This window comes from Protopterus annectens, chromosome 17.part0 (genome assembly GCF_019279795.1).
Source record: "Protopterus annectens isolate FY-2018-M chromosome 17.part0, PAN1.0, whole genome shotgun sequence".
Lineage (NCBI taxonomy): Eukaryota > Metazoa > Chordata > Ceratodontiformes > Protopteridae > Protopterus > Protopterus annectens.
In genome coordinates this window covers 34,655,344-34,668,110 of record NC_056751.1, presented here as the reverse complement: position 1 = coordinate 34,668,110, position 12,767 = coordinate 34,655,344, and the positions used below count along the sequence as shown (strand labels likewise).

At 42.3% G+C, this 12,767-nt stretch overlaps 1 protein-coding gene across 1 annotated transcript in view; it reads right to left on the bottom strand.

The window, feature by feature from the left end:
• Positions 1-10,969, bottom strand: part of CDS1 (CDP-diacylglycerol synthase 1) — a 1,285,468-nt gene extending 1,274,499 nt beyond the window's left edge. The window contains exon 1 of the mRNA XM_044058908.1: positions 10,751-10,969. Coding sequence (XP_043914843.1) covers positions 10,751-10,828 — 78 coding nt within the window. The 5' untranslated portion in view covers positions 10,829-10,969. The remainder of the gene's footprint in view (positions 1-10,750) is intronic.
• Positions 10,970-12,767: the final 1,798 nt, after the last annotated feature.

Genomic DNA, 12,767 nt, shown 5'->3' with positions numbered 1-12,767 from the left:
TCCATGATGATACGTTCCATGGCTTTGCAGACCAGGCTCGTCAGGCTAATAGGTCTATAGTTCCCGGGATCAGTGGTGGCTCCCCCTTTGTGGAGTGGGATAACTGTTGCTGTGCGCCATTCAGTGGGCACAAAGCCTGATGTGAGGCTATTATTGAACATGGTGCTTAAGTGGGGAGCCAGTTCATTCTGAAGTTCATGTAAAACGCAGCCTGGGATGTTGTCCGGTCCCATGGATGCTGTGTTTTTGGCTTTAGAGAGTGCAGCTTTCACCTACGTAGTTGTGATTACAGGGACTCTGCATTCTTCCTGTATAGATATGGGCCCTTTAGGGGGTGAGGGGGGGTAAAGTTAGCACTTAACCTATCTGCCAGAATGTTGGCAATATCCGTTGGTTCTGTACTTTTCATGCCTTTGTGCTGTAACTCAGAGCAGAAATGGGTGTTGCCGTTGAGATTCTTGACATAGCTATAGAATGTAACCTCACCACAAAATTCGGTAACCAAGCAAATAGGTAAAGCTGAATCCAGTACAATGAAGGCTGTCCAATGATCCACAACTAGCAGGCAACCAAGGTAAAATAATTGCAGGTTTATTGTCCAAACATTAACATAGTTCCAATACAACTTTAAATCAAATAAAATAAAAAATAAATCCCATACTTCTGATGAAGTCTCCGGATGTGGAGACGAAAGCGCTCAATAATATGCTGTATGGGATTTATTTTTTATTTTATTTGATTTAAAGTCGTGAAGTTGGCCACCCAGAGAAACTACCTCATCAAAAAAAATCCCTAAAAATAGACATAGTAGTCTAGGACTTAGGGACATAGTAACCTGGCTTTTAACCAACATGAGTCTAAATGTAGTAAGAAAATCACTCTGTCACTCAGCTTATAAGCAAAGGCATGGCATCTAAGCCCAGGGCAGTCATCATGCCACTGACTCAGCCCTCATCAGACCCATCACTGGGTAGAATGTTCCCTTAAGTGAGTACCTGACCAGGCACATGCAACAACTGGAACGTCCACTGATATTATCCTGTGCAAATCACCTCAAAGACTTAACAGCTATACTTTGTTTACTACAGAATGCTGAGAGGCAAATTATGCCTGGCATACAAGGCATCCTTGGATCCTGCTCTGATGGAACTTTGGCATATCTCCAAAACAAACAGTGGCAAAACTACTAGAGCTGTCTTTCGGCTTTTCCCAGTTAGGGGTCGCCACAGCAGAACTCCTGTCCGCTAATGATTGGCAGTAGATTTTCACAAACGCCGAGGTGCCAGCTCAACGTTCAATCTTCAACGAAGGCATGCCCATTTACGCATGTCTTTCGAACGCCCACCCAACCGCGGGGAGGACATGCAGACTCCACGCAGAAGGCACTCCCCGCACTCCAGCCGAGAATCGAATGGGAGAACCTCTTGCTGTGAGGCAACAACGCTACCGCTGTAGAGCTAAGGACTTAAATTTTGCTTGCAACTTAAATAGGACATGTTGGAGGGACATATGTATCTCAGAGAATCCCAATTCCCTAGAATAGGATTCCCATGTGAAGTACAGTCCTTCAAGTATTCAAGACAAATCTCAATTAAACTTCATCCAAACCACACTAATCGTATTGCATTCTAAAAACATAAATCAAAACAACACTAACATTAATATCTTCTCACTAAGTTAAAATTTTATCTGCACACTGACACTGCAATCAAAGAGATACCACTGCAAACTAGACTTTCTTTACACAGCAAAGCACCTGCTGAGTGATCACAATAAAATATAAAAAAAAAAGCTGCCACCTCCCTTCTCCTTCCTACCCTCTTTAACAATATGCACAAATCTCAACTCTTCCACCAAACACAATCTAGAAAGCACCTACAACAAAAATCTGTACATTGGTTTGCAGCCTCTCAAATTGCTCCCATCACTGCATGGTGCTCAATACCCTCAAATGGCTTGAATTTCCTGAACACATTTCCCTCTCCAGCTACTCACAGCACACAAAATACTTCACCATCCGCTTAAAAACACCCTCTCTGTCAAATCTCATCCAATGGCATGTACCAAACTGAACCCCAAGATCCTCAGAACTTAAATTAACTTTTGCTAATAAATCTAATAATTATTACAGTGGCCATCTATTCACTATTGCCATCTCCAATGCAAGGTTTCAAACCACATCAGGCTTTAAAATAACCTACAACAATTCAAATTCACCTGGCAACTAATGAAATATGCAACAGTACACCACACCTATAGTTTGAAGTATGCAAATTAACACAGTATTTTTGATTCTACTTACACTATCCTGAAAATGTATACTTCCTTAATCTGACATGCTCTGTAAATAATGTTTGTTGAATGTTTTTAATTTGAATTGTCATAAATGTATTTCTATCCTTGTTTTGGAGCTTTTCTTCCTGGGCCTCCACTAAAAATGGGCATTGCAGTTCCCAAACAGATTTCGAAATTAAGTGCAACCTGAATAAATGGACGGAAAATTGGAAATCCGCCCTGGTCTGACACCCATGGCTGGAAAGAGGCAGCCATTAAATCATGCCCTAACATACACCATTTAAGATGACTTCTAATGCACAATAACCCATGAGATACATTTGTGTTGGATGGCTAGGCTTAAAGGCTCCACTGGTGATTAGCCTAGCATACACCTATAAACCTAAGAATGGGCCCAGTTCAAAACCTGAGTAGTCAAGATAGTGGTAAAGATCAGTGGTCAAAATTAACCAATCCAAAGGTGGCAAGGTTATAACACTGGATAAGCTCCAATGAGAAATATTAGAGACAATTGTTGGGGTATCATGATTTACATACTTTTTCGATATCATTTGTTTTCAAAGACAGTGGTAGCACCTTTGGATTAGCAAACTTCAAAAGTGGAGATGAGTGGGTCCCTTTCAATTATAGCATGACTAAGATCTTCATTCGCCATGGAAAATTTTGGGACAATCCAATAAATAAATCCTGTTATTCAGGAGGAGCAATGCTGAGTCCTTCCTGGTTGCCTAAAAGTGAATGAACTCTTTCTCCTGCTAAGGACATATGAGGGGTACTGTGAGTTTTTCAGCATGGTCTACTTGTGTTTCAAAAACCATACAAAAGACTTATGACAGTGTACAGTGGAATGTCTTGTGGAAGGTGCTACAACAGTATGGGTCTCCGGGACAGATGCATGCTATTAGTTTCTGTATTTACAGAGTAAAAGCTGTGTCAGAATTAAGAAGAACACATTCAAGATGTAGGACTCTGTCAAAGATGTTACTTGTCTCCTGTTTGGGATTTTCATAAAAAAGACCACACACTGCAGCCAAGACTTTTACAGTATCTAGCTTGGAAACATGAGATGCAATATTTATGGTTTGCAAATGAAGCTACCCTCTTGACCTCAAGTAGAACTGATCTTGATGAGCAATGGAATAGTCTATTGCTGAATGTGAAATGAATAGAAAAGATAAGCACCTCCCAATCAAAAGGCTTGGTTCTTTCCTGGCAAAGAGTCCACTATTCTCTGCAAGTGGTAAGGAAGCAGATACCCTAAATGGAGTAGACTGCTTTGCACAGATAAGAGGGAAGCAGATACCTTAGAGAACCAACAGACTGCAAGTTAATTAAACTCCTGCACTTAGGTTAACAGGTGTGACAGTAGCAGATGCTGCACCAGAATAAAGTGGTGAACTAAGAGCTATGTTTTAGGATGAAGTTTAAGTTTACTAGAAACAGAACCTCACTTATGGTCACCGTCAAGTTGATGAGAGGAGAAATACAAGCAGTTGAAATAAGGTTGACTTACAGGGTTGCTGAGTCCTGACTCCCATTACAGAGTAAAAAGCACAGCAAAATGGGAAGATCTTGGAGTTGCACTCCTTAAGGTTGAAAAGAGATTATGCAGTTTGGGTGCTTAGTAAGGATATTTCCTGGGTGCCTCATGTGAGAGGTTAACAGGTCCACTGCTTAGGAATGTCTGGAGATCCCATAGGATGAACTAGGGGCTATTGCCTGAAAAAAGGAAATTTAGCCTGCACTTCTCAACTTGTTTACCAGTTACTTACCCTCATTAGAGCAATTTAAAAATCAGTGGAGGAGTAATTTCGACTTGCTGAAACAAACCATACAAGTCTAAAAAATCACTTCTTAGGTATTTCTCTATAAAAAAAGAAATCAAAGGTATTACACTACAAATGAATGATGCATCTGTAAAAATCCACATCTATTTTCCAGTAGTGCACAATTTCACCATTTCTTATGTGCTGTATTTATTCCAGAGAGTCTCCTTTATTCACCTGTGTCCAAAACTTTCTACCCCAGAACTAGCTCTTGCCACACAAACACTGCTAATAAAGTACCACGGCCCTCCTTGCTTTAATTTATGCCAATCTATTCTTGCTTATGATGTGATCACAATGTTCAGCACATGTACTGTTTGACAGTTTCTCTTAACTGTCAAAACTCTAAAATTTATCAATATTAAATCCCATTAAAATGTGTTATCAGTATTAAATCCCAATCAGCCTCTGTCCAGTCACTCAGGTCGGTGAGCAGCATCAATCAGTCAAAACTGGAGCAGCTGATGCTGTCTTTTGTGCATACAAAAATGCAATCAGGCCTCATTCTCTTGGGTATGACATAGATTCTAGGACCCTCAGCTCAGTCTTTTGGATTTCCTCCCTTGGTCCCTTTCTGATCCAACGTCTTCTGAGCCAATAGAGTTTCTATCCTCTGGGTCAGATCCAGCAGCCTACTATGCTTTGGCTCCATCATATTTCTTGGTAGCGTCTACGTCGACCAGTTCGGGGCTGATAGCTCCTTGGAGCCATGGTGTCGAGACTGGAGTTTCAGAGTAGGCGTCAATGGTACCAATCTCTGGTTCGTCTCAGATAGCTCAGTTTCGGTCTCAACATTGGGTCAGAGCATGGGCAACACTTTGGCCTCAGCCTTTGAAGTTGTGGAAAGGATCTTCCAGTCAGAGAGAAGGGTCAGATATCTCCAGCCGGCACCCCTTCCCATTTTCTCCCTGTGCTGCTGACCCATCATCAGGCTGATCCCAGACAGCCTGCATTGACAGGTCTCCAGTCTGCCCCCTCGGAGGGGTTATCCCACTCTTCACCTTCTTTTCCTCCTTTGTCAGAGCAGGAGACTTCGAGGAGGAAATGTAAGAGAAAGCACTTGGATTTTCCAGAAGAATCCCTCACTGAGGAGACTGACTTCAAGGAAGGAGAGGGTTCCCCAAACTCCCCATGTGATGACCACCTCTTTTGGGGATTTGTTGGAGGTGCTTTGCCAGCATGAGGGCTGAACCACCGAAGCCTACTCTCAGGAGTCAGTCTTCCTGGATGCCTTGGTGTAGGCCTATCCATGCCCTGGGTGGTGCTCCCTCCACATGCCCTTATGGATTTGTTATCTCAGAGGGCGTGGAAGGCGACTGACAAACAGAACCAATACCTCAGAAGCCAGACATTGCACCCCCCCACCCAGGACAGTTTTCACTGGAACAAGGGTCCAGCAGTCAATGCCATCATGGCGGCAACAGCCACCAAACAGATTTACAAAGAGAGCTCCTTGATCCACATCCCCAAACAGGGTGTTTTGGGAGCTGGATCGGTTAGGAAAGTGATCCTATGCCTCATTCACCTTTTCTTTGAGGGCTCTCAAGATCTGCTCCCCAAAGTGTAAAGTACCCTTGAGACACAGTAGTCTCCAGATAATCTGCAGAAGCTAGAGACTCTTTGTCCACCCTGACTTCCATCACCACTGTTTTGATGACACTCATTTTAAGCATGGCTGATGGAGCATCCACAGTGTCAGGCTCTGGAACTGCTTTAAGGCACCATGTCTAGACATGGTTGTGCAACTTTGCAGACTGCTTCAAAGCATCCTTTATTAATGCCCCTTTTGACAGCTCCTCCTTGTTTGGACCCAAAGTTAAGGACACAGTGACCAGAATTGAACAAGATAGGAAAACACTGTCCACCAAAGTCTGATTTTCCACCCCTCTTTACAAATCAGAAAGGTGGTAAGCATCTCTTCTTCTGGAAGTTCAAGTTTTGTTTCCAGGACGCTCCCCTGGAGGATTCCTCCTGAGGGTGGGGGGGTCATAACGGACACCACCCCAGGGTAGAGGTGGTCTGCAGAACCAGGGCTTCCTCAGGGCTTTTTTCTGGAAGGCTCTTTCAGTGATCCTGAAGGGTAATCCAACTGCTTGCCTCTGGTGGTAGTACAGGGTCATTTATCTCTCCACCCAAAAGCTCAGGAGGTCATCACCTCAGGTGCTTGGGTGTCATATCCAGAGGGTATTTTATCCCCTTTATAGAAATTCCTAAATATCTCTCAAAGCATATCCCCATTGTTCCACCCCATCAACGATTTCCTGCAGTGGCAGAGATCTGCAAGCTGCTGGTAAACTGAGTCATCCAAGAGGTCCTACCAGACCACAGAGGATCTGCAGTCTTTTCCACATTCTTTTTTATAAGAAAGAAGACAAAGACCTTCAGCCAAATCTTAGACGTGAACAAGATGAACTTATTCGACAGAAGGACCAAGTTCCATAGGTCATGATGCAGTCCATATTGCCTCTTCTGAGGAAGGATGACTGGATGTCCTTGACAGACCTCAAGGACGTCTACCATCACATAAAGATAGCGCGGCATTCTCGGAGGTTCCTTCACTTCCAGCTGGGGGCCAATCATTTTCAGTTCAGCTCCCTGTCATTTGGTCTCGCCACAGCCCCCCCCCCCCGGTGTTTGTCAAATGCATAGCGGTGGATGCAGCCTGGCTCCGGCTGCAGGGGTTTCAGGTTTTTCCATACCAGGACGACTAGCTCCTCACTGACCCCAAGAATGCTTCGTTGATACTGGCCAAGGACTCCTTGCTCCAACTATGTGGAAATTAGGCATCGTAGTTAACTGCCCCAAATCAAGCCTTCAGCCTATACAAGTCTTAGAATTCATAAGGTGTCATTTGGACACAGTCCATCAGATCTCCAGGCTCCCATCCACCAGAGTTCAGTCTTCGGGCTCAGGGCCCATACCTCTCGACTGTACAGATTTTTGGCTCATATTTTTGGACTGTTCCTCATAAAATTTGTGGTTTTCTGGCAAATCACTGGTATGATCTAAGAACTGAAGTTTAATGACATACATCTGAGTTTCAGACTTCAAATCCTTCAGGAAATGTATGTTAAAACAAATCCTGTTACGCTAGCAACTTTCTAAGTTTATACGAGCAATATTTAAAATATGTCCCTATTTTTGGCCTTTGTCTCCCCATTTTGGTGGGCTTTGTTCAGATTTCTTGCTCCAAAAGGTTGAGAGGTATGGCTCAGGCCTTATCAGTGATTCTGATTCCGAAACCTCCGGCTCATGCACTTCTAAAGCTCTTGGGCCATATGGTAGCCTTGATAGGCCTAGTTCCCCTGGTAACGTTATCACATGCGGGCACTGCATTGGACAAACAGTGGGGTCACTCCTTAACCATCCTTTTGATTTCCCAATACAGCTGAGAAGGAGTGTTTCACAAGCAGATTCAGTGGTGGCTGCAGTCTCTGTTAGTACTACAGGGAAGACCTTCTGTAATTCCTTCTCCTTTGGCCATGGTCACCATGGAAGCCTCCTTTCTGGGATGGGGTTGGGCATTTCAAAAGGAGGACTGTTAGTGTCCTGGTCTTCAACAGATGCTCACATTCACGTCAATGTTCTAGAGATGACAGCTGTCCGCCTAGCACTCCAGGCTCTTCATGATGTTCTCCCCAGGGGTGTGATCGTAGTCCAGATGGATATGTCAGTAGTTTGGTACCTCAACAAAACAGGGGGTATCATGTTCTTACCCTCTTTGTTCAGAGGCCGTGAGGTTCTGGTGGTGGGTGATTTGCTCTCATTCATTTCTGGTGGCAATGCATAGCACAGGGAAGTCCAAAATTCTGGCCAACAGTCTCAACAGGAGCATTATATTGTCCCACTAGTGGTCATCTAAATCCGGCAGTGGCAGCTCAGATGTTTTGGCACTGGGGTACTCTATTTTGCAACCTATTTGCATTCCCACGCAACACCAAGTGCAACAACTATCACGCCCTTGTTCCCCTTCTGGGACAGGCACCCAGGGACACACTGATGTTTGCTTGGCTTCAGGGTCTCCTTTACGCTCATCCCCCGGTTTCCCTCATAGTGAAGTTTCTTCAGAAATAAGCCCATTGCAGTGCTTCGGTGATCTTCAATGCCCCTTTTTGGCATCACCAGGTGTGGGTTCCCTTCCTGTGGCCTCTTCTGAAACACCTCCCTTGGGTGATGGATCCCATTCTGAGTCTTCTCTCATCCAGCTGGGCTGGATCTACCCAATCCTCAGTCACTCAAGCTGACTGTATAGTTTATCATGTTAACTTGATGGCCAGGAACCTCAGGCTTTTGAAAAAGTGTGGTTCCTCTACTATCAACCTCTCAAAAAGAATCTACTAGGTAAGTGTACACCAGTAAATGGAAGCAATTTGTTTTATGGGCTGAGACTTGGGGACTTGATCACTTCTTAGCCCCTTGGAGTCAGTCTTGGACTTTCTTGCTGAGTTGTTTGGTTCAGGCTTCCAGTTTTGATATGATCAAGGTTCAGTTAAACGGGCATTTCATACTTTCATATTGACAGAGAGGACATGTTCTTGGCTACTCTTAAGATTTCCAAGGCCTTTTTGAAAGGTGTTTTTCTTCTTCATTCTCCATTGTGGGATCTGCTGCTTCCCTGGGATCTGCCCTTTTTTCTTCATGTTTTGCCTGGTCCCCTCTTTAAACATTCAACCTCCTCAGATGTGAAGCTTCTGTTTTGGAAAACATTGTTTCTGGTGGCAATTACCTTGGCCAAAAGGATTTCAGAATTGCAAGCACTTGATTCTTCTACTACTCATTTGTTTTCTCATAATGACAGAGTGTCTCTTTGTATAAATTTACCAAAGGTAGCTTCAGAAAATAACCTTCACAGTTAATTCATCTTCATGTGTTCTTTTCCAATTTTTCAACAAAGGTGAATACATTCTGCAACGCTTGGATGTGCATAGGCAACTAAGGATTTATCTTGACCATACCAAATTCCTTCAGAAAATCTATCCAGTTGCTTGTCCCTTTTCAAAATCCAAGCTGGGCTCACCTGTGTAAAGTAACTTTATCCAGGTGGTTGTCAGATTGCATTTTGTCTGTGCATTTTCTGGCAGGCAAGTCTTTTACACAAAAGCCTACAGCCCATTCAACTAGAGCTGTAACTACATCTACAGCTTTTCTTTCGAGAGTATTTATGGATGATATCTGCACTATTGCTACTTGGTTGGGCCATCATTCCTTTGCGTCGTATAACAAGCTGGAAATTCAATACATACCTAGGGCTTCTTTTAGTTCTACTGTGCTGCAGAATATCTTTCCTTGGTTCTTCCCTAGGAATTGCTGTGGCTTGGGACTCTATCCCACAGGCTGAATATAGACATAGCAAACAACATCAGATACAAAAGTTATGTACTCACCACAACGACAGATCAGTGTTATCGGTCTCCATCAGGTTCAACCTTCCCACCCTCCTGCCCCTGACCTTCTTGTTGAATTAGCGAGTCTCCCCTTTGTGATGGCTAGACAGCAAGGGCCCTTCCTTCTGCTTGCCTAGAGTGTCAGTTTTTCCCCTAAATGTTTTCTTTGCATTTATACAGGTACTGGAGATTATTTGGATATGTTGGTATCATTCTACTAAAACTCAGGGGGCAAATTCGAACTGAGCAGTTGATGGAGGAGCAGGTAGTTATGGGTAAGGGAGGCAGAGGCATGGCAATCTGAAAAGCTTTAGAGTTGGCTGGTGTCAGATCCGAGTTGGAACTCAAGTCCCACAGGTTAAACCAGATGGAGACAACACAGATCTATAGTTATAGTGAGTTAATACATTTAGTTTTATACTACTGCTTTTATCTTATTTGATTTTACTGGATTTATAATCAGCATTTCTAAAATCACCATTACAGATTGATATAAGCCCTGGGATCCCACCTGTGTCCCTGCCGGACAGGAGAAACAGATGCTGACTTTGAGGGAGCATGGGCAAAATTCTTGGCTAGGCTTATAAGGGCCTCCCAATTGCTTAGTATCATCCTATGAACCTATGACTGATTTTATCTGCCTCTTAGAAAAGTGCATGAAACAATTGCACAATCCATTTTAGATGGAAACAAATTATTACAGCAACTTTAAAAACTGCATGAAATATTTGCATGGCGCATTTTAGGTGTACTAAACAAATTACTGCATTAACTTATTAAAGGTGTTTCGGAGCTACCCTAACAGTAGTATGCCTATACGTTTTAGCTACCAAATTTATTGTAATTATTTGAGTCGGTCGTCTCGGTCAGTTCTAAAAGCCTAATGCAAACATTTTAATACCTAAAGTCAGGGCTGTAGCCAGGTATGCAACACATAAGTCACAGTATACAAAGTATGGTTTGAATGGACAGCATTTTGACATACTCAAAAGGTACTAAGTGCCAAATATTCAAATGCTTAAAATAAAAACAACAGTAATGAGATAGCAACAATTTATATACACGTGTTATAGTGAAAGATGTTCAATTAAATATATATACATATTATAATTTATAGTCTGAGATGTACATAGTACTATTTGCTATACGCCGTTGCAACCCAGCAGTTCCAGAAAGAAAATCGTCAAAAGCAGTCAAATAAACTCAACACTTACGTGACTACGGCACGGCATCATATCTTCTTACCTTATCCCTAGAATACAGATCAGAGTACAACTCCTTTCCTCCTCCTTCACCACCTCCCCGTCGCCTTATCTCCGACATTCTTCAATACATGTCAAGTGACGGCTAAATGTACACACAAAAGATACTAGTCAGTGGTAGGGGTGACAAAGGGATGCCACAATAATACCGAAATCTCAAAAAAGATAGTGATACCGCTGATTCCCAATAACCGAATTAATAGGAGACTACGATTGTACGAAACTTTACCTGTCACAACACTGCCTTGCCTAATCAAGACTGAGTTTCCGCCCTCTCTGAAACTGCACGTCATGGAGACAATACAATTACCACACACCTGTAAAAAAAGTTCGTCTGCTTAACATACGCTTGGTCTTGACACTCCCCCTTTTGTTGATGCTGTTCTCTGCTTGTACGATGCTGCATACCTCTCAACTATCCAGATTTTCACCTTATATTTTTGTTCTGCTCCTCATAAGATTTGTGTTTTTTATTAATCTGTTGAGGATTGAAGTCACTAAATAACGCCGGCCACTTGAGTTTCAGACTTCTTTTCTTTCAGAAAATGCATGGTAACACAAAACCTTTTTATTCTAGCAACTTTCTAAGTTTATTAGAGCAATACATAAATGCATCTGATTTTTTTTTGGATTTGTCCGGATTTTTGTGCTAAGAAATTGAAGCTGTGCTGTGCGTTTAACTGGCAAACGGGTCTAGAAGGAAACCACCAATTATTACTCCAGGCAGTGAAGATCTGAAACCATTGGGCTGGCTAATATTCACAAAGGATGACAGAAACCCGGGAGATGATAAGTATCTGTGGTGGAATTATTCTGATATTTACGGTGCACCATAATACAAACAGCACCACGTGCGTTAGAAACTTCATTTTAGACAGTCAGACCTGAGTTATGAAGAGTGTGATTCTTTGAACTTGTTGAATCCGTAAGTTACAACTGCTTTTAGTCGTTGAAAGTTGTTGCTATGGGTTAAAAATTAAAGACTCCCTCTCTGACAGTCTTAAACAAGGGGTGGAGCCAAAGAATACAGTTTCGTAATCATCTGCTCTTATCACTGACTCAACTGTCATTTTTAAAAAAATAAAACGTGACGTTCCCAGCATTTAACACTTGTTTGCATAATTTCACCTCTAAAGCCATTAGAGATTTTTTTCAATGTATGAAACTCTTAGCAGAACAGAAGCATTCATTTAAACAGTTCTGGATGTAGTACGGTCTAAAAGCACGGTTTCCATAAGCAATGTATAGAAAACTGTACTCAAGTAGAGTACAAAGTGTAAGCCTAACTGCACCTCCGCTATTAAATAATACGACAATGAAACTATTACGAGTTTCTTAAACTACCTCCAGACCCGTTACTTTTTATTCATAGTAAATATCATAAAATACCGAAATCTATTTTTCTGTGACACAATCACCAAGTTTAAGGTTGCGCACTCCGAAACTATTTTTTGTTTGAGAATTAATTTCAGTATAATTTTCAGTGGAAAGCAGTACCAAAACTCCATTTCATTATTGCCTTTACATTTTCATTATGACAGTTTATTTGCCTTATTTTGCTTTCTTTCCTGTTAATGACGGGGAAAGAGGTGCAGCACACTTTTGACTGCAGAAGGATCTACACTACAGCGCTGAAAAGAGGAGGAGAGTAAGCGGTGTGACAAACTACTTGGTAGTGGATCTCCGTTTTGTTCATTTTTTTTTCATTTCTCAGCCCTAGCCGTAACATTAGGGCGTAAGCGTTGTTATTTTACTGAAGTACTCCTGCAACGTGATCCCCCATGGCGACTTGCAAGAAACAAAACCCTCAACTATCTTGATGTTCACCTCATATTTTAGGCTGCTCTTCGTAAAATTTGAAGTGTTCTGGCAAATCGTTGAGGACTGACGTGACTAATTAACGGCATATATTGGTGTTTCAGATTTCATATTCTTCAAAAAATGCTTACTAACACAAACCTCGTATTCTAGTGACGTTAACAGTTTACAAAGAACAATAT